Raw genomic sequence first — 23,652 nt, forward strand, 5'->3', positions numbered from 1 at the left:
GAAGGAGGCAAGTTCTTCGATTTGCCGCTAGGGTTCCGTCATCGGATGTCAGCTTATCAGCCGCGTCGGAAGGAATGAAATCGCTATAGGGAATCAGCCAGGCTGATAGTTCGTCTTCAGAACAAAACAAGTCAAATTGCTTCATGTATGATAATCTATATTATTTCATTCAAAATTATACGACAGGAAGACAGTAATCTTGCAAAGACAATAAGAAAATTATTGCTTTTTACCCTTAAAATACACATAGATAACCTGAATTAGTATAAATTACATGAAATGCTATCTAAAGATAAAGAAATAGAATTTAAATCTACATAACTAAAATGATCGTCCAGAGGAATGATTTTATTGTCCAAAATATCACTGTGTCACTCACTATACAAGAGGTTAAAACATGGCAAATTCAATAATGCATTTTATCCAAGCATAGGTCCAGGTCATAAGCTAAGCAATTCGTCGGGTGTGAGAAGGATAGGTAACACCTAAAGTAAAGACAAATGGTAAGTTAAGTAGGTCTTGCCTTGATAGGCCTAGTCCTGCATTCTTGCAATCTCCCCTAAGTATTTGATCAGATATAGAATTTAAGAACTAGGCAGTTAATTAGGAATAACTTGCATGAGATGACGTGTTACAACAGATCCACCTCAGGGACATATGTAAATATTCTCTAACATAACGTTACAATAAAACTTGGTCCCATTGGGTTTTAAAACTAACCAAAAGTAGACTTCGTGCTCATTGGTCCTAGAGTAAACTGAATTTGAAAACTTTTACAAGGGCTGCTGTAAAATCTGTGAAAATCAGCAAGAAGCCACAAAATAGTGAAAGACCAATAAAGTACAAATACATGTATATATGTAAAATATTGACTGTGCAATGCAAGACTAGGAGTCAACAGTACTATTATCTGACACAAGGGTGTCTCACTAAAAACCTTACAAGAAAGGATTGTCTTTCAAAATGTGACTTAAATTTCATAAAAAGCCTATCCTGAGACGTGAGCTTGAATTTCATCATTCCTGAAACAGAAAAGGGGCAATTACATGAAAAATGTTTACAAATACAAATGAAATAACCTCTTAGTGTTTACATGACAAAAAGGACAGGGATTTTACATCATTTTAGCGCTTTTAAAGATATCATTCAGGCTTTTCATCTTATCAACTAAGTAAGTTTGTTATCATATACTGACTAGATTACCTTCTGAATGTTGTGAACTGACTGACAAAGAACTTGCAAAATATACAGTGGTAAGCTTCGCTGAGGCTGGCTCACATTGTAGAGGTGACACGTATTCAATAAACAAATATATATACATAGCTTACAAGCAGCAGTTCTTTCAAATAATAATTTTATTGTCCCAGAGGTATCAAGAGCGGCGAACATATTTTCAAAATGATTGGAAACACTGAATTTCTGCTACTAACCTATGTCCTTTTTATAATTTTTTCGACTTAAGCAAGAGAGACCGTAGCATAGATACATCCAATCCCACCGAGGTTAGCTTGAACCTGGTAGTCACCACTTTCTAGGAATTTTGGGATGTTCCCAGAAACATCGAATGTATAACTTGGAAGATAGTAGCTACCCTAAAAACGGAAAGAAGCAATGTTACATTTTCAACTTATAAGTTCAACAGGATGACAGAACATGACCACACGTTTGAAAAATGTTATAAGAATACCAAAGAACCTATTACACCAGCCATTTAAAGCCTATTCAATCTATGGTCAACAAACTGAGGTCGCTGGTGAAGTTCATGTAAGGCCCAATGCTGTTTGTCCTACTTTGCCCTACCTAAGCGTTAAGATTATTGAATAAGATCTTGTGACACAACAGATGCAAAATTTTCCAACTATTTTTCACTTACACTTTTAAAGGGACAGTGGCATGGAATCCCATATTTTACCAGTGGATCTGGGCATGGAGTTTTTGGAAGCATATCACAGACGTCTTCATAAACACATGAGCCAACATTATCAATACAGGGAATCTCAATCCAAACTCCAAACACCTTCTTCTTCAGGGTAAGGGAAACCTGCGTAAGAGAGGAAAGTTCAATATAAAGAAGAGGAACCTGAGAGGAAAACTGCATAAGAATATTAAGCATTTGGTGCCATGCAGTGTCTATGTCAAGAAGAAAATTTTGCAAACATATTCTGAAGTGACGGTCTTGATGACATGTGTGCGAGCTGGGTGACTTCCATATTTTTTTGCTGTGAAATTGGCGGTGGAAAACTGATCTATGGCCTGTCACCTCTGACCAAGGTCATAGGTTTGGACCCTAACCAACAGCTTAGCAGTCTCCTCCGGTGTCTCTGATTTCCTCCTAACATTATAGTCATACCAATATTGTTTACGACATACTGGAGGGGAGTGCTTATAATGTCCTTGTTGACACTCAGCACTCAACTCAAGAATTCAATATTTCAAACTCCAACAATTTTACTTCCATTTCAAAATCATTTACCTTGATAGGTGACTTTGCATCTGATTTCAATGTCAGGCCAGCAGATACGGTGATCTTGCCAGGCAACTTGACTGGGTCTGGACTGATGGTCAGGTTCTTCAGCTGAAGGGGGTCGGTGGCCGCACCACAGTTTCTCCAGGACAGCGCAACGACTCCTGGTTCAGAGGCTTTGGCAAACTGGAAAATATAAATCGCATGTCAGAAGAATTCAGAAAGGGATGTAACAAACTGACTTGATTACCCACCTTGATTATTGGCATCTGTGTTTCAAGTAAACAAATTGTAGGTCCCTTACGTATATATTGCGCTACCGGGTCCGGTAAGACAACATAAAAAGGCAATCACACAACACTAAGCGAATACTATGTTGCCATCCAAAACGCAAAAATAGTACGAAAAGAAAATTCACCTTGTGTGGGACGAACTTCAGTGTTTGATATCGCTCTGGGATTCTTGGTTTGGAAAGAATGTGAAGAATGGTGTGAAGATCTTTCTCCTCGTCAGCTATGTCAAACTCGAATGCATAAGATAGCTGGAATGCGAAGATACACCACAAAATGAGAGTCGTCCAAGAAGCCATTTTGATGTTCACTCCACTACAAGCAGCTGATCACCACCTGATAAACTTCCGTGACCTGACTTTCCGTACTATTGATAAGCAAAAAGCAAACGCCATCTGACGGTAATACGATCACCTAACCGAAAATCTTAAGGACACTGTCTCGGGACACTTTTGGCTAATTGTGTCAGCCCTGTAGTACATGAACTTATCACCCTCTTCAAAGACATCGGAGCGAAAGTGAAAAAACGAGGACATTTCTGTTTTCCAGTCCGCAACGGGCCTGTGTATAGGAAGGATAGAGGCCCAAGTCTTTTTGGCCTTTAATAGATCAAGCCTAGCAGACCGGCTCAGGCGGCTGTGCGACCGGGCTCTCTCAGGCCTAGGGCCCTAGGGGTGGGCAAACCGTCTTCGTGTTTGAGTTTTCTCTCCTGCACAGAGACCTTTAGGGTGTCCTTGCATGATCACTCGAAGACCTACAGTCCATCATGATGTCGTGAAGTATGTGGCGAATAGGTATCATGGGTTCGAGATTTTATATAATATATATAGTCTATCCCTTTGCAGAAAGAGACCAGTGGCTTTGCGGTTAGAGCAACGAGTTGAAATCGGGAGGTTGCAAGAACGACTGGATCACTCGTTTTTTCTCGATGTCCTTGAGCAACACACCTAGCCCTTCATTGATTTGTTCTTGAGGAAACAGAGGTTCCTTGTACACTGTACATGTATCTGGTGTCTATGCCAGGTCAACCAAAGACACCATCAATTGAGAAACATGACAAGCTTGCGATAGGCTGGCCTTTGGATGAAGGCCCTGGGCATGGTCACGGGCATGATGACGACAGTGTCCAATTGTATAGAATAGAATTACATGTAGACATGCCTGCTATTCCAAACACCACCAGTCCATGATGCCAATTAACAATCATCTATCAGAAATTTTGACTCGGGGAATAGTTTTCTAAAATAAATAGACAATGCTTTTATTTACTTCATTCTTTACAGCTTTTTACACAATCTACATCGACTTGAAGACGGTGAAGGAAGTGTCAATGTTTTTATTAGAACGTTATGACAGAAGGAATATGAACTGTAAACCGCAAAAGTGTTAGTATTTTGTGGATTTTGAGAATAAGCTCAATTTGTGAAACTATTTTTTAATTGGTGATACCTACAGAAAATGTTTTGTACCGGTAATTTGCCAAAATTGTGAAAATTTTATTTTTCCCAAAGAATTTTTAAAATTCACAAAATTACAGAGGTGCAAAATTTTGGCGGTTTACAGTTATTACAGATAGCTAATATACTTCTACTTTTTATAAAGTAAACTGTCACGACAGAGAAGGTGGAAACTTGCTGTATTGTAAAAGAATTCTTCATTACAAAACAACATAATCAACATTTTCAAACATAAATGTTACCGGTATACAATTGAGTTGGGCTCTGGGAATCAAGATTATTTGTGAAGCGGTTGCGAAAATGATGCGGTTTACCGAACCTGTAACATTTCAGCATTAATCTATATGTTTCATAAGTGGGACATCAAAATTGCCTTTTTCCAGATCATGATAGTCATCATCATTTTGTATTATTTTTTAGAGATCGATACCAGACAAAAACATATTGCATTTCTCACAACAGGCAATGCGGTATATGTCGTCAAAATGTTACCTTGTTTTCTGATCAATTTGAACCACTCTAATGTTGCCAATATCCACCCCGAGAAAAGACTTCTGCCAATAAATAATGGATCTGGAAAGTGACAAATCTGGTGGAAGAAGAAACAGTCCTCAGATTGTGATCACATGGTATGAGGCAGAAACACCAATATGGACGGATATCCGATAAAAATATGGACACGAAACATTGTATATCAATAAATTTGGAAAAATACTTCATGGTTGTAAAGTGTAGGCTGATTTTAGCATAAAAACACATGTGCATTCTGAAGTAAACTGTACAATTATGCATGTGTGCATGTTAAGGCAAATTGAACTGAAATCAGTTATCAAACCTGACATAATGGATTTGTGTGAAATGTCATAAATACCTAAACAATTTATTCACATACAGTTTTTTTACACTCAACAAATATTTCTGAAAATCTTCACAATGAAGCACACACAGATGTAATCTCATATTATATATATATTCTACGCCTGGCTTCACAGACAATTCAGAATCCAAAGTTTCTGCATCGGGAAATCATCAATTCTGAGTTCTGATAAGCCATGCAGACACTTCCCTGAACACTGACAGTATGGTCCCACAATTGCGCTTAGCATTTGAGATTGAATATGCACGGGATTGTCTGTAAACATCAATGTGTTTCAAAATCTCAACAATTTGTTAGGAAGGAGAAGGGGGCAAATGGCTTGTTAATGTTAGGATGTTTTTCAGGTAAAACATTGATCAATTAGAGTTCCTGTAAACTAAGCTGCCTTTGGACTCGGGGAGGGGGAAGGGGGCAAACTAAATTCTAACATTCTCAGGATTGTGAAACACATTGATGTCTATAGATGATCTCTTACCAGAAGTTAAGTTACCTTGTGTTAATAATATACTACTACTGATTTAAAGGCCTGCATGATGAGAGAGGAGACATGCCAACACTTCTCAGCAGTCGAAGAGTGACAATACATCGAACAGTACTACCTACACAGAAAGCAATCTAAAGGTTAGGGTGTAAGAGCTGGGTCAAATCCCATTGTGTCAAAAATATTTCAGGGTATGCTTGGCTGTTTAGCTATCGCTATCAGGCAAGATGCATCCTATCATCGGTGGGCATTGTTCCTTTCATTGCAGTTGAACAAACATATAAGGTGTGCATGGATTCGGCATGGTTTTGATAAACTAAGAGCAAGATGGTTCACCAACAGGGTGTATCATTGAATTCTTGTGCTACTTTTGCATGCATGACTTTGACAAGATGACTTGCTGCTGCAATGCCATGGTAATTTGCCCTTAAAAGTGGGCGATGTTAAATTACTTAACTGTAAAATCCATCAGGAGACATCACAGATTTCTAGCTGATATTTTAAGGATATATTCCTTTACAGCACAGGTGCTGCTACAGAGGAAGTGTGACAGCTCCTCACTGAGTTTACAGTAACTTCACTGAATCTTAATACCAGAGTTTTGACAAGACAGAGTAACCTTAATGTCTTTTGATTAATGCTTTTGATACACTGTTACAGGTACAATCCAAGTACCATCCAGTGAGGGTGCAAATACTAACAGTATATGAAAAGAAAATCACAGTCAAAATGCAAATAAATCTGGGCCCATTATGTTGCTCAGTCAATGTTAGAAGTTACATGGTCCTAACACTACTTTTGGGTATGAAATGACTGAAGAAGATGACTCTCAGTTGAAGTGACGCTTGCATTTGTTTCTATTGCAGACTGAGCAACTGGGCCCTGCAGGTTATCACAGGTTTTTTCCAGTAAGCCTTAGAGTGGCACCCATGGGGCCCATGAATCAAAGAATCAAGAGTGTAGCCTCACATATCACAGTCACATTTTAACACATCGCACATCGACTATGCATTTCTAAAATAAATATCACCAGGAAGCTCAGGGGGGAGGTGGGGGGGGGGGGGGGTGGCCAAAATGGCCCAAGTAACATGAGGTACTCCACACTCGCAGCTGGCAAGAAAAGCTTAATTTGTTCCCTAAGATAAACACAACACTCAAATATCAACAGAGTGTTTCATTGACACCATATGATGCATTTCAACAGACGTCAAGGGTTGACTCTTCTGCCGCCTGTGGCGCCGACTTGGCGTGGAATGAGAACTTGCACTGGCGATGCCAGTATTTTTACCCGATGGTGGTCTTGACCTCGGCGACGTGGGCCTCGAATCTGCATTCAAATAGGGCATGCTACGGCTGACACTATGCGTAGTAACATGGGTTGTCATAGGTAACCGATGAGCACTACTTTTCCTACGTTTGCTACGAAGGCTAGCCCTGCTGTGGCCATAATCAGACATGTAGCCACCTTGGCTGGCCAAGCTGGCCATACTGCCACCAGTCAGTCGCCTGAGCGATGCTGCACTCGCAGAGCGACTGTAGAAACTTCCGAAGTTCTCCACTTGTTCTTGCTGCCGGGAAGCGTTGATGTCAGAAGGACTGATTGTACTTTTGGCAGATCGAACAGCCAACCTGAAAGATATAAGAAGGAAACTTTAAAACAAGACAAATTAAGGCACCTATTGGAGAGAAAAAACATGGATATGTGAACAAGTAGTTTGACGGAACTTTCCAACACTTCCAAGTTCGAGAACGTTGAGGCTCCATTGATTTATATCTGAATCTATTACATCAACTGATTCCCTATCAAAAGGCGAAAAGAAGATTGTCAACCATTTGGACTTAGAAGTGTGACACGAACAAATGTTGCATAAAAGGTATATCATTGAGTGGAGATGTAAAGAGAATTAGGCAATATGTACAAAATGAAACTTCTGGTTGAAATGACCATAACGAAAACCGAATGGGTTTTTGTTATAACGCACACTTTCTTAGAATGAATGGGACATGCAGAAGAAAAGTAACTGGAGTCATGTTATCATGTGGTTGCAGTGATATCCAGAGTTATGCCATCATGCATCCCAAACTGACTGTACTCCCGTGGCTATGATCATGCAGAAAGACACGAGTGTTTACAAAGATTAGTATTTCCACATTCGATTCAGTTCCAGTACCTATCATGAGAGAGATTATACTATGTCCATTTTGCTTTTTTTTACAGTGCAATTAGTGAGCACAAATATGAAAATAACAGTCCCTGTGGCAATGTAACGTTTAAGGCCATGATATGGAAATGAAATGGATTTTTTTAAAGAACCATGAAGGACTGTATATGATGAATAACCCCTCCACCAAGGACATCTGTACAAAGGGACAAGCAATACGACTGTGACGTTATCACAACAACAACAATGAGGCAGAGCCTCGATGTGCACAAGACATGCCAACTTGGGTTTTGCCGATATCTACTTCTTCTTCGAGCTGGTGTTGCCGATCTCTTTGTAATATTCTTTGCCCCCACCACTATCAAGGTACAAACAAATCTCAACTTCATGAATTCAGACACAACCTGTGCCAATCTGGTCAATGTTACACTGTCAGCCTTTCTTTGGCAGCAATAATGCTTGGCAGCCAGCAATGAATGATGGGACACTCCTGGTGGGTCACAGACCAAGTTTCTTCTTATGGGCAAAAGACCAGCTCACACATTTTTCTCAAGTGGCCAACAAGTCGGTATAATTTTCCATTTCTGAAAGAAGTGCCTATAGTTCCCACCAAACATTGTTGCTATCTGGGCGTTATTCGTAGCTGGAGAAAATGGCCACACCATATTGCATGTGATACTGTGGTTATAATCACAAGGACATGTAAGCCCTTGTCCCATTCATCAGAGAACACCTCATATCACGTCGCAATATTTCTGTCAAAGACAAGAGCTGCAGTCTAACAAACAGGATAAAGCGTCAAATGCGTTGAGAGGATTGTTTATGAGGAACAGGCCATGAAAGCATACACCAATCACCAGGGTTTCCAATAGAACTGTCACTTTTTGTTTTTGTAAAGAGGAAATGATACCTCATGCAGTTTCCCATGGATACAGACACACTTTATGATAATTTACATAAAAAATTACACGTCACTCGGAAACCCTCGTGTTCAACTGCAACCCATCCATATGCAAGCATAGCCAGGAGTAAGCATCTAAATCTAAACACCTCAAGAGTTCTATAATCTCTCAAGGAAGCAGCGTCGTTCGATACTTGACTGTGAGGGGTAATACATCTCCATAGAAATCTTGATGAGAAACCTAGGGTATTAGAAATGTTAGACATTTAACTCAAGCGTACTCCATCTAGAAACAATCAACGGAACAGCCAATTTGGTGTAGAAGTTACTAAGTTCACTCAGTACAGAGTTCTATTGATTTACGAAACCCAATCTGGCAGAGACAACCTCTTCAGCCCTGGTAGGTGCCAGCCTAGGAGAGAAAACTCTGTATCAAACGGGGTAGTTTACAGAGCTTGTCAGCCAGGAAATGGAAACTAGGCTGGGAGACGAACTCCAAAATAAAACCTGACCGCAGACAGAACGTCTTGACTAAATTGGATGGTTCCATTGATTCTTATGGTGCAATTGAAAACAAAACTACTGCAACTACAGAAGGAAACAAAATAAAAAATCAAAGCAACAAAAGCAGGTTGTTGAATCTGAGAAGTTTGAAACATATTGCAAATATAGACTACTGTTAATTTGGGTAACTACATTACAAGCAAAGTCAAACGAAATTGCACACTTCTACAAAGAACACAGGACAATATGGCTGATAGTTATCAACAAGTCAATGTTATTCATACAAACCTTGGTAATATGCCAATTATTGATATCAGCATTAGCCCAAGCCAGTACAGTGGTGTTGTCCAACACACGAAGAAGACACCGTATATATTCAGGGGCATGTCGATAGATCCGAGGGCAAACATACAGAATATCGCCATGAATCCCCACATTACTGTGGCACTCGCGATCCACACGAACCAGTTAATCCATATCTAAAGAAAAGAGGGCACTGTCACTGGAGTCAACAAACATGAAACACATTTTGAGCATGTCTATATCAACTTACGAGAGAAAGCTTGGCTAAGTTGACACAAGAACTCATTTGGTGGACAATGAAAGAAAAGATCAAAGCAATGAAACCTCCTGAATGGACTTCTTCACCAATTACAACCATAAATTGGTGATTGCTTTCAATTCTACCATGACACTGGTATAATCATGTCAGATTCAAAAAGACAGAATGTTAATAGACATGCTCCTCATAGTTTTTTGAATAAATATAAATGAGTCCCTAATTCGTAACCATATCTTTTTCCCCTTTGTGAAATACTTACCACTGACTTTGACTCTATTCCCAGTACCGCAATGTTCAAGAAGAAACATCCTGTGATCATGGTGGTGCCAAACTCTGCCATTCCGACGCTTGTGTTAGAATACATCAAGTAGCAGACATAAAACATGGTCAAGCTCTGCCAAAGTGCATCGATAATGTTCACCCAGAAGGACCATGGAAGATAACTCTGCAATAGAAGTAAAGAACATGAGAGACGTTTCAGATATTGTGTCACATTCTCGAGGATGGCCAGTTAGTGAAAGAACCAAAGTGAAGCCTGGTCACAGAATTCACCTTAATGCGATTACAAACAAGGTGGGGGAACCTTGGTAAATCCAAGATGTACCACCGATTTTCATCGGTTCATGATGACAATGATGTCTCAAGGAATCACTTAGATTTTGCCAGCAAATTGCATGGTATGAGCTGAACACTGTTCTTACCTTACAGTTCTGTCCAGCCCTATACAAATGAGGCTTTGCCAGGAGAACCTTGTCGTCGCAGTCCTTTTCGAAGAGACCAAAGATGACCGGAGGTAAGCTGGTGAATACGAGATTGTGAAAGATCGTGTAGAACTGATCCACCGCCAGCGAGGACGAGAATCCACAGTACAGATTATACCAGAATAGAACAAACACAAATGCCTGGAAAAGAACAGGAATTGAATTAAACAGCGAAAGATGAAACAATTCTGACTGGTTTAATGACACCAGTCAATGCCACTGTCATTTCAGAGTAACAGCACCTAGGTTGTAATTCAAAACAGAAGTGGTAAAGGCCACTCTCGACAGCTCCTGACCTATTTTACAGTAAAGCACTCAATCCAATGATATTTACCCATGGTTCGTGGCCTGTATATTCAGCAGGGCGCATGGCTCATCTAAAGATCAAATGGTATCACCTTGCTCAAGCCGAACTACAATAAGACCATATCTCCTACCACCGTCTTACTTACAGAACTCTTATAAAACATATACAGACACATCCTGGCAAGTCGATCATAACACCAATGCCCATGGACCAACAACAGACGTTCCAGGTGGTGAAATCGGGCAATGGCAAAGTCGGATGCCATGACGGCTTGCATACCCTCTTGACCTGAGATACCGACTCCAATATCAGCTTTTTGTATCATGTTTACATCATTCGCACCATCACCTGAAAATTGAAGGAACAACATTTGTAAAAGGATGAACAGTATAGAATTTCAGTTGCGGAAATTCTCGGCTGCCTGCATGGTTGATGACAATTTGGCACATGCATGATATCATTATGCAACATTGCAGGTGGGCCACTTTGATTGAGCATACATTTGTGCTTACAAGCTTTGTAGGGTGAAGGGAACATGCCAACACCCATGATAGAAAACTTTTTACATCTTGGCCCTTGATTCCTTCAGAAAGTCTTTAGAGTGAACTTGGCATACAGCATACAGCATGTAGTGTAAATGAAGCTTGTTTTCTATTGATGGGAAACAAATGATAAATATCTTACCGATTGCTAGTGTGGTCATGTGCAAATTCACCTTCACCAGTTCTACCACAGAAGCCTAAAATAACAAAAGAAAATATTTGCAAACACAGAACATTGGCAAATCAGTGTCGGAGTGGTCAAAGTGGATTCCTCTCCTCTCAGAAGACAGAGGTTATGTCAAAATGATCATTACCTTTTGAAGAGGTGTTGCCCGGCAACATAACACAGATGTGCACTGCTCCGCCAGACTAAGAAACTCCTTCTCTATAGACTTCTCCAAGGCAAACGATAAAGTGACGCCATCAATAACAAGTGCATAGTCTCGCTTAATCGCAGGCCGCCGATGCCTTTGTCTGATTTCAATGTTCGGTCCTGGCTGATGTGTGCGTGTGACAATCCGCAAGTTATCCCGGATCAGTTTTTCTGTCTGTTCTTTTCCCGTTGCATTCAGAATTATGACGGATTGATGAGCAGCCATTAGTTTGCAGGAATATGCAATATTCAGGGCAGTTTCTTGCTTATCCCCAGTCAAGACCCATACGTTTATCCCTGCCTTACGAAGTGCGTCAATAGTCTCTGGGACACCTTCTTGAAGGTTGTCTTCAATTCCTGTGGCACCTGGAATAATAAATTGGGATTATATATAGTCACCGCAGACAACATTGTGGAGTGAATGACAAAAAGATTGTGGAATGCTGGATTGCAAGAATGTTGAGCATGAAAATGGATGTTACTTTTGGTCTGAATGATGTAATTTTAGGCCTGCCCTAAAAAAGTAGATTGAAGATGCAGATGGGGAATTGTTACGTATCTCCTTGTCATTTTGCCTCGAATGCTTATTGAGCTCCACATGGAAGGCCTCGTTTATACAAGGTATAACCACATGCTCATTTTGAAATGAACATTCAGAAAATGTTTTAGATCGGTGTAATTAGAGTATATTAATACCTACCAATTAGTGTGAGATCATTTTCTATTTCATTATAAGCTTTAGTCATCAGGTCGTCTTTGTTTTCTATTGCACACTCAGCTTCATGCATCAAATTATACCACTTCTCATATTCGGCCCGTGATAAGTTCTGAAATCAAATAGTAGACAAAATTAGTTGGAAAATATTTGCTTTTGATTATCCTAGAGCCAAGAAGTTTGCAGGGGGATTGACATATATATCACAGGAGGAGAGTCCTGATCAATGCAGGCCCGGTACAAATAACAATTACTGAGTTCCTCGGTAGAGGTCGATACAGGTGGTATGCATCCAAAAGTGTGCACAAACATTTGATGGTACTTGTGTATATTTTGCCTCTTTCTTTCTGCTTTAAAAAGAGCAATGGAAATTGGCATTTTTTGGTTGGAATTGCAGCCCATCATGAATAAATTTGGCTTATTGCTAAAGGGGTATCAATGACTGCCACGTAAATACCAAAACAACAAGTACCAACTGCACACAAACTTGTGTCAATACAAAAAATCCCCAAGGCGTATGCATAAAGGACACAATTGTATTTACACTGGGACAACATGACACCCATGCGGATAGTTTGTCAGTTAATCCACAGAGAGCAGCACTGTTCTACAAATGTTTGCAGGCCAACTTGATTGAACTTTAAAAATACCAATAATCGTTGAGCACCAGGTAAGTTTAGCCAATGTACAGCGCAATGGTGGAGAACTGTACCAAATTTGAATGTTAAATATCAACGAAAAGACAGTTTCAAAAAACTTTTCAAGAAGAAAAAAATCCAAAAAACAATTGTTTGTGGATGGTGTAGGGGCGGATGGGGACGATCAACAATATATTTTCTGATGTGGCCTTGTGGTCAACAAAAAACAATGTTTTCTTCATTCGCCACCATCCTAATTCCCCTTCCAAAGGCTATGGTTTTTTTTTCACTTGTCAAAATGTGCGCAGCAACAAAAACAGCTAGTCTTCCAAGTCAAGAGGCAGAATCATGAGTGCATCACATGTTACATTAAAAATGCATTAACATTCTGTGTTCAGTATTATCACTACCTCCCAGTATGTGCAGGTAGAAACAGCCACTCTTTTCGTACACATTTCAATACCTTTTATTTTTTTATTTATTTTATGTAACACGGTCATTAGCTACAGGTTATAACACAGGCATGGTCAATGCTAGTCATTGATTTTTTCCCCCTGGGGGTAAAAATGAGGTACACACCAGAATTAGAATATTCAGTTGAGTAAATGACCAGATTTGCTCAGAGCAATCGGACACATTCAATATTGGGTAATGATTCCCCTGGAAAGTTACTGGTAAGCTGGGCCATATATGATAACTATCGCTGTCGAGGTGTCATCATCAAAACAAATCTTGAATAGGCACAAAGAAGTAAGGAGAGTCAACTGACTTGCTCAAGGATGCACAAAAATCAATTGCATATGGTTTCCTAAAAAAATGTTCCACCTAAACTGCTCTCCATTGATGAACGTATGATGTATAATGTGTTATACAATATTTACCTTTTTGGCCATACATAATGTTCTAAGTCCATTTTTGGCATAGTGGTTAATATGGTCTTTTGTTGACTGGACCATTTGTTCCCACTCGAAATCTGCAAAAAAGAGAGGATCCTCTAAATGGACCAATATATGTCTACGTCGCCAGTACAACTTTTAAAAGCCTCCTACATAATCCATCAATGGGTGGAAAAATCGATAAGCAGGGCAAAAATACACGAACATGGGAGATTTATATCATGTCAGTGCCATGACATCAAGGCAAAGCCAATTGGCACATTTAATCTAGATGGAGGTAATACCCCATATCAAATTGGTTTTTATATTTTCTTTTTAGGCTCAAAGTAGAATGACATGCCTATTTAGGTCACAAGCCTGATATTTCATGTAGTGTCCTACTGGGGTCTGCCACAGATCAAGGTTGGAATGAAACAAACACATCGATACTTGCATCGATCGCCTTTGACACATTACCACGGGTATGCATTCACTGTTTAAAAATGCATAGCTAATCAACAGAACAGAAGTACATTCAATTCATAAGTGCATACATGGCAATAACAGGCCATTGATAATAATTTCTTTGTTTCCTGGTCTGGTAGTTTACACCTAGAACAAGTAGACAAAGATAGGCGAAACTGGAGAGTTCTGACCTGGTCCCAGCCAGAGTGGAGGTGGATATATAAGTTTACACATTTCCCCCCCCCCCCCCCCCCCAATCTTCCTCAATTCAACAAAAGATTCAATAATGCTATAGCATGCAGCCACTGTCTCAAAAACCCCCATAAAATCTGACCCTGCCACTTACCGTCCTCTCTACTTTCCAGATTATTCAGAATAGAACTGTCAGCACCTTTGCATAGTAAGACAATTTGGTTTGTGTTTGGGTATTGTATTATCACAGACATGCGCTTCCTGGTTGTGTCAAACGTTAGGATGTGGAGGACTCGGAACGTCACGTATCCTTCAGCTGAAACAGGAAGAACCAAATAAATGTCCCTGAACTTATTTTTTCCTGGTCACGGTACCTGAGGGCTGAGGCCTATGATCATGCCTAGCGGTATTTGGGGATTGACAAAGTAAAGGGACAATTTAATATCTCTGGATTATTTCGGAAATGTTAGCATCATTTCAAATAGAATGAATGAACTGGCCGTGGGTGACATCATTTTAGATGCACCCAAAATAGCATGTACTCACCTGGCAGCCATATTTGCACCGTATCTTGTGTCCGCCGTATTAACCGACATCCGTATCGATATGCCGCTTTCACTAATGCTAGCTCATCTGGACTCTCTGCCTCATAACATATATGGATCTCTTCCATATCATCATCCTCATCTTCGGATACACTATTAGGGCCGTAGCCTATAAAACCAGCCTCATCCATCTCAGATGATATGTGATCACCTTTTTCATCGATATCCTTTTTGTCTTCTTGTATATTACCATTTGGTATTATTTCATTCCTGTTTCGTCCATTTGACTTTGCAGCAGCAGACTGAAATGTAACAGTTCAATTTTTGTATTTTTGAAAATGCTGAAAATTGAGCAGAGCATGACTGCCAACACATCTTGTTGTGTTTGGCATATTCACACGGTGACACGACTGCCACCACTGGTGATCTGCTCATCACCTTATCACGCAGACACATAGTCAACGCTAGAGGCAGCCCTTATAAGTTATATCAAGGATGTCTCATTTTGGGCCCATGTCACCAACTTCAACCGCCAAGACTGAGCATAAGCTCCATTCATCAGTGGTGAAGTCATAATCAGCACCTGTCCAACCCCACTCCAGTGTAGGCCTTCTTCCCAGATAACTACCTTGTCTCTATGATGCTGCGAAAACACATCCCAGCACCCCTCCACCTCAAACCCAGTGTCGCTCTTATGCCGAGATAACTACCTTGTCTCTGTGGGGCTGCGATGACACAACCACTGTATTACAGACGGCCATTGATAGGAAGAAATCTTGGATTCTGCTTGTATCTAAGTTGCGCGTCGTGCTGTCGATGGTGCAGATGCTCATGTTGGTCACTTCTTGCTGGAGTTCCCCATCTATGATGAACTCATCTTCATCTTCAACGTGCTCCTCCTCAGCCTTATCTTTGCCTTCAGGCTGAAAATATAAGAATTCAAAGTGATGACATCATGAGAGGATGTGAGGCCCCTTTCCCTCAAGTTTGTATTTGGGAAGAGGCGCGCGCGTAGCAGAGTAATAGGGCAGTACAATTGACTGTCTCTGAGAGATGGTTGACGGGTTGATTCACTGTTCAATGGCTGTTCACAACAACCCATGACCAAATGGTGCATCTGTGTGTGCAGAGAAACACTTTCAATCATTTTCTTGGAGAATGGCAAAGGCCCCATCCGAGTGAGAATCATAAGTAGCGTCTTAAGGATCTACAATCAAATCAATCCATCACTTGATATTTACATCTAGATTTTGCATCCGGCTCCCCAAGTCATTTATGCATTGTTCTTCAAGCAGCTCATCTGAAAAGACACATTTTCTATCAAATGTAAACATCATCGCTTAACACAACAATCAGCCTATATATCAGTAAATCAGTGAGGGTAGCTTGTGGTCGTATTGATCAAACTGATAGGCCGTGAGTGCATAGTTTTGGATGTCAAAATCACATCACTGCCATGTGACCCAGGTGGTGCACTTTGATCTTTTGATTCTTTTTTCCTCAGCATTTTCAATCTTTGATGGACATTTGTATCTGACAGCAATGGTTACTGCCTTTGGATCAGGTTCTAGATGGCCACACCTCCTACATGTACCTCAGGGCCGCTACTTCTCGACATTTCTTCAGGATGTGAGAAGAAAAGTATAAAACACTCACCATTTGCAGTAAAGTGAGAATAATCTTTCCCACCTATACTGCAGCATCGAAACACCATTCGATTCTCTGTCAGTGTCCCGGTTTTGTCAGAAAATATGTACTGGATTTGGCCAAGATCTTCGGTGATGTTGAGAGCACGACATTCAACACGTTTGTTGGTCGGTTCGTGAAAGAGCTCAATATCTTGGTTGATGAGAAATGTTTGACCAAGTTTGACTATTTCTATTGTGACATACATTGGAAGAGGAATCATGACCTGGGAGGAAAAAGATAAAAAAGTTAAAGTTTCATTTCAGAATCAATGTTTTGAGTTTGAATCACCACCAAGGATGGTTCACACAGTTAGAACCACGGTCACCACAGAGGATGGTTCACAGTCATGACCACAGTCCTGCCATCACATCTACAGAAGCACTTCTGATCGAATATCTTAAAGATATTTTGGCTGCAACTATCGCAAAAGCTGCGAGGAACCAACAAAGACCTGGCACAAGCAGCCGGTTTTGTTGCAGCACATAGCCTGAGGATCTAATGCTCCCTACAGTCTGAATTCAAAAGAAGAGTGCCTCTGTCATGAACTCGTAAGTTAGGATCATCAAGACTCATTTTACCATGTCTGTGAAGTCAAAACCTTTTCCTTCAACTGGTACATCAGTGCACGCCACTACTGGTTGCCCAATATGTATCATTAGGTGGGGGACCCGTATTAACCAGGCAAAATAAGAGATCTTACTTGTAAGACGATGAGATGTGTCCAAAAGACGAGGAACCCCTGATAGCCAGCATTCAACTGGTCTTCGGTGTACAAGGAGAGAAAACTGACATCTTGTGGGTTGGAGTAGCTGCCAAACCACAGCCCGTGGCCTGAAAGATAAATATTGATATGTTGGAAGGTTAAAGTTCTTGAATAAATTGTCAATTGGCGAGACAGTGTTCCTCCTTTACAGCTACTAAACAAGGTTGAACGCATTTACTAAACAGCATCTAGCCCAAAACTTTGATACCCATATGAGTCTGGAGCCAGCAGGGGAGGGGGGGGGCGTGATATCTTTTTTGTCTCTGGAAGTTCTCACTTACCAATTCCACCGGCAAAGCACATGATGGCAAGGAGCACAACACACCAGATGACATCTTTGTTGATCTGTCTTTCAAGTTTGCTGCGTTTGTGTCGTGGACCTCCATTGTTTAGAAGGGCTTTAGTTTCATGACCTGAGAGAGGAAACAGGGTTTTTAACATTTAGATGTCAAGTGTTGACCCTGATGCATTCAAAATTGCAAAAAACACTACGGTTAGACTTTTTTGTCTAAGTACTGTATGAAGAGTAGACAAAGGTTAAGTGATTTGCCCTAAATTACAAGCAAAAACTGTGTTTCATTATGTTTGTCAATTGTATCTAAACCTATATTTTGATGAGCCATCAACATTAGGGTCAATCACATGATAGGTCTGCTTTCAGAAATTGTCTGGATGACTGAAAAGTCAACAGGCCTATGGTGATGTGCCGAAATTGTCCTGTACAGAGATTTTAAACAAACATGAAAGAAAGATTTCAATAGCATTTATGCAAAATTTGGTATGATAAATCTTTTGCTTACTTACATATAGAAGAACACTGATGTATAATGACTGGAGGACATTAGCTGACCCCAATATATCATGAAAAGGTCATTTTAAATGTGAAATTTTGGAAATTTTCTAAACATTTCTCACCTGCATAGACTACAATGCCCTCCACATAATCAGTATTCCGGAGTGTACAGCCTCTCAGTAAGACGTTATCTTTACTGATGCCTGTTTTGGACCCATCAGGGTGTATTCTAGAATGTAAAAACAGAGGAAATTGAACACATTGAACATACTGACCGAGAAATGTGGCAAAAAGAAATAATTTGATGGTATGATAGTAATTGCAGTCAAGCCATTTTGAACCAGCAGAAAAAAGGTCCATCACAAACGTTGGAATCATGTGAAACAAAATATGGGGTAATTTCACTGTTGTTTCAATTTAGTTTATCTTTTGGCTCAAATTACTCCTGACTATGTTGAGCTAAAGCTACATTGTACTGGACCAAATTAAGATATCTAAGTCTCATATTTCCTCTAGAAAAGAGCCTCCATTGACCTGCAGTACTGGACGGTGTAAATTTGACCGTACTTTTAAGGCCACCCTAAATAAGAACGTTATCATGGATGATACTAAAATTGATAGATTTTGTTCTTAGAACAGGGAACAAATGATGGAACACCCAACGTTACTTACAATGAACCGTTGAATCTATAAAGTTCTGTATTTGGAATATCACATTCTACGTCACACTTGAAGTCCATAGGATGAAAACTACTCTGAAAGCGAAACATAACACGGTTAGGACATTTCCCGTCTTACTTTTTCAAGCACTTCTTTTTCTTCAGCGGTTGCTCTGCACTATTGGGTGTTTTTCTCTAGGGAGTATACCTCCTCCAAAGGGAGATGAGTGTTCCACATATGCCACTGTAGTTAGGCATCAATTGCCAAAATCCTTGTCCAGAGGTAGAGTCCATGCAAACTACTCATGTTTCTTACTTGATGTGGTGTTTTGCTTGCCAAAGCAAAGACACCAGGTGCAATTATCCTTGGTTTTAATTCTCATTCCATTAGGATGAAGTATTTTGGGGTTGCACGCCTTGCTCAAAGACACAAAGACAAATTAGCGATGGGAGGGATCTAAACCAACATACCTGCTCATGAAATCCTCGCACAACCTGTCTCTGCTTGAGATTACTCTCACCATCGAGATTTGACGTCTCAATGAAGCACAGCCCGTTTTCGTCGCTGGAGTGAAGGAGAAGAATATCGGCCGGGATGACCTCATCACACGATAAATGCACAATGTCGCCTGCACAGATGTCTTGCCATTTACACGTTTCATACTTGTCCGTTGGCCTGCAACGAGAAAGGTGGAAAAAGGGTAAGATTTTCGTCAGCTTTTTTTGATACACCTGTTATATTACTATAAACCTGAAAATTGTTGACCTTTGTTTACCTGTGCTGAAAAAAGCATTGTTTACCATACCTGACAACAATGAAACAATGCTGGCCCATTTAATTCCGTTTAAACCACTTTAAAACTGGGTCACTAGTACTGATATTCAGTACCTATTGCCAGGATATCTAACCCTTATTGAAATTGTATCGAATAGGCTCTGGCAAAGTATGTTCAAAAAGGGAGTTTTTTTCTTAACAGTACCATATGCAATCAAGCACAATTAATCTGACCAGCTTGGAGGCTGACGATGGCCAAGTTGTGAGAACTTGATTTCTGAAATACATCTGTGAATTTGAAGCTATTGGCCTTTAAGAACAAAATGAAGGTTATTTGATGTTTGAAAGTCATCAAATGACCCTAAATGACCTCTACAATTTAGTAACCTCTTAGAAGGGTCACAGACATACTCACCTACTGTATTTTCTACTCAACGAATTATTCACTTTTTTGTCTGCTTTATATCTCCGATGATCCTCAAATATATCTTTTCCCGCTGTTATGCCCAGGACAAATAAGACAGGGATGACTGCAACTTCTTTCGCAAAAGCATTGATGAGCGGCAGGAAGTTTATTACCGCAATAAAGATGAAATAAATATTGGCAATACGCTGCAACTGTTCTAAGAGATTTAACGGAATAAATGACAGAATGGTATATTTTGTAGTCTTTATCCGGTTTGTTGAATATTTGTGATTAGGATGAGATTTTGTTTCTGTGTCACCTTCAACCATGTGATTAGGAACGACAGTCCGACAGTATATACCCGGACCTGTCTGTCGGTTGCAGCATTTGCAACAATGGCACCATTTGAATATTTCCTTTAGGCGTGCGATGAACCCCATTTTCAGCTCAGTTCTCTCCTTCACAGAACTAGAGAGTTCAAATCCAGAGATGGCATCCTCTTATGAATGTATCAAAGAAAAGTTATTCGTTTCACAGCACCACATAATTCTGTGGGATCATGGTTGTTCTTAGCACCTACATAATAAATGATATATCGATAGAGCTTATCCCTCATTTGAAAGATTTACGAACCTAAAAGTCCACTTTTCCAGATAGTAATTTTAGCCCATTCATAATTGAGTATAAGGGGCTGACCACATTGGTCGAACTCAAAATCTGATCATAAAGAGAGAGCAAACATAACTATCCTCAATTCAAGCAATCAGTAGTATCCTCAATTCAAGCAGCTAGAACTATCCTCGACTCAAGCAATCAGAATTATCCTCAACTTAAGTAATTGCAGACTGTACGCTATTCTAAATGAAAGCAATCCGACCAATTCACACATGAATCAATCAGAGATCTCCACAAATCAAGCAATCCCACCTGTTTGCACATATTTTAAGGTTGGCATGGAGAATCAGCACCACATTTCGTGAGGGCATTCCTCGGTTTGAGGTGGGATTTCCCGAGGTTGAAGTCAAAGGAAACACCACAGACTTTCCAAGGTAAATGTCAAGTGCGTCATGAGGTCTAAACTGGCACTCCATCCATTGAACCATCCATCTACTCACAATCCTTCATGCACTGAATTTTACACTGAGACATGAATTTGAAAACTGTATTGTCCGCATAGGACAAGAACATCAGCCTAAATATGTTTCTATAAAGTGTTGTGTATGTTTTATGAGAAATTATTCTGCCATGAAAATATCATAAGCCCATGCCTGCACGGGGTATTGGAAAGCCGAGGAATATTATAACTACTTGGGTGCAGTATTGGGTGCAGATTAACCGCTTAAGTTCAGTGCCCTGTGGCCTTTCTCCACCACTTTCTATGTCTCAAAAGAGGTTTTGTGGGTGACACTGGGCTTATGTCGTCAAATATCATTATAATTGAGAGGAACTGAATTCAATAAAACTTGATACTTGAGACAGTACTGACTGTAGAGTGGAAGGTGGATGGTTAGCAATAATCCCTTAAATGACTCTGTTAGTCCTTATTCCAGCTTGCATAATCAAATACCATTTTACATCCGTTGGTCTTTACAATGTAGTCCAGCTTGGTAATAAATATTCTTAATAGCTCTGTTCGTCCAGAGTCCAGCCTGGTAAAAATATCCTAAATAATGCTGTCGGTCCTTATTCCAGTTTGGTATTAATGCCCTTTAAAATAATTCCCTTGCATGTGGTCCTCTAAGAAGTCAAATGTATCAGCCAGTATTGAGTTTTGCCATTACATAAATGCCAGTGGGGCCGGTTCTAACCACTGAATCTCAGTGTGGGGCTTATTTATCCAATGGACTACTTCCATATCGCCAGCACTGCTTGTGGTGAACGCATGGAAACACTACACTATGACGTCTGAAACAGCAAATTATCAATTATTCAAAGTTTTCACCACTAAAATGTTGCATATTAAATTGGTTCCAACTAGAAATGGTTTATTTCAAAAAGTCAATATTTTAGTGTAGTTTTGACACACATGGACTGATATTTGCATGGTTTGAAATGCTTGACCCGAATGTGATTAATCTAATGAACGACACATCCCATGATGATTGCACAATGGATACTATCTTGACATTTACTCTCACTTCTTGGCACAAAAAGTTGACGATCTTGAAATTCCAGATCAATGAAACAGTACCGATGGATCAAGAGAGACTATCCGATATACCGAGACGATACCAAACAAAAATAAATCAATGCACAGTTGGATCCTGCAGCGATTCAATACCTAGAAACAGGAATACCAGGAATCCGCCCCATCTCACAGTTTTTAAGAATGAAATCATCTGTGACCTCAGAGGCAAAATCAATACAAAATTACATCAATATCAATCAATCAAAATCACCTACTCGACAAGGATATCAATAGAAAATGACATTCAGCAAATATCTAACCACAACAACTATAGGCCTATTATTATTTTTTTCACAACTCCCAAGTACCGGTAATTGAGATTTCACTTCCAAATTGACAATTGTAACTTTCATCAACCAATTATCAATCCATATAGGATCAATTCCTTCACTTGCTCCATGAAAAGTTAAATCCGAGTAAGGTGAACAATCAAGCTGACTCCTAAATCGTCCAAGAAAACTTGTAATTTTATTAAACATAACCACATACTCCATCTGCAGTAGTTGACAAGACATTGTACAAGACGACACTCTTCATGCTACTGATATACAAACTCCCCCGAGAGGTATCAACATGATTTCTGGGCCTAGTTGTTATCGGCCTCATAATACTGTTCAATGGCTGTTGCCTTAACTGCACCAACCCCATGTGCAGACAAAGAGGAATATATTATAGTATATTGCATATGTATAAGCAAGAGGTTTTATTAATCACTATGTTCAAATGAGGGAATATATCATGCCTCTTATATTGAATGCGCAACCACAAGTGACTTTCCATAACTTATTCAACAGGTGATGCGTTTGGTGGGGGACTCAACCTTTATTTGATATTACCAGTTCACCACCTCAAAGTTGGATGAATTGAACAATCAGTGATCAGATAGAACTGTGACATCCTCGGAATAATAGTTTGCTGACAGGGAACCACTTGACACAAGATGGTAGCCATCACCTGGCTTTGTAAGTTCACCCCTCTGTCGTCAAAGATGGCAACTTGGTTATAGCGCACGGTTTTTAATTTCTCAAGAGGGAAGCTGGTCAGTAATAAGCACAGCCAATTTTGAGATCTGAACCAAGAAGGGACTTGCCCCCCATTACAAAGGAGGCTACGCTACCTACATATAATAAAAAGAACTCTTTCTATTTGAAATAAGAAACCGAAACAACACGTACAACATGAATGCCCAGTATTCAAGGCATTGTGGTCCCCTTCATAAATAGATGACATAAAATTTGATAGTAGATATCTTTAATGGCCTTTTGACA

At 39.9% G+C, this 23,652-nt stretch overlaps 1 protein-coding gene across 1 annotated transcript; it reads right to left on the minus strand.

Annotated features, from left to right (window-relative positions):
* Positions 1-140: 140 nt before the first annotated feature.
* LOC135494090 (phospholipid-transporting ATPase VD-like) lies at positions 141-22,582 on the minus strand. The gene is made up of 26 exons (XM_064781840.1): positions 20,206-22,582; positions 19,487-19,691; positions 19,029-19,111; positions 18,479-18,585; positions 17,845-17,976; positions 17,501-17,631; positions 16,768-17,023; positions 16,353-16,411; positions 15,822-16,034; positions 15,113-15,413; positions 14,721-14,882; positions 13,916-14,007; positions 12,382-12,508; positions 11,623-12,047; positions 11,451-11,505; positions 10,912-11,114; positions 10,400-10,600; positions 9,958-10,143; positions 9,425-9,615; positions 8,832-8,873; positions 6,726-7,198; positions 2,883-3,079; positions 2,474-2,650; positions 1,874-2,041; positions 1,431-1,592; positions 141-1,022 (listed from the first exon to the last, which is right to left on the minus strand). Exons 1-25 carry the CDS (start codon positions 20,634-20,636, stop codon positions 1,458-1,460), a joined length of 4,752 nt encoding a protein of 1,583 aa, XP_064637910.1. The 5' UTR covers positions 20,637-22,582; the 3' UTR covers positions 141-1,022; positions 1,431-1,457.
* Between the last annotated feature and the right edge of the window lie 1,070 nt (positions 22,583-23,652).

This window comes from Lineus longissimus, chromosome 9 (genome assembly GCF_910592395.1).
Source record: "Lineus longissimus chromosome 9, tnLinLong1.2, whole genome shotgun sequence".
Classification (NCBI taxonomy): Eukaryota; Metazoa; Nemertea; class Pilidiophora; order Heteronemertea; family Lineidae; genus Lineus; species Lineus longissimus.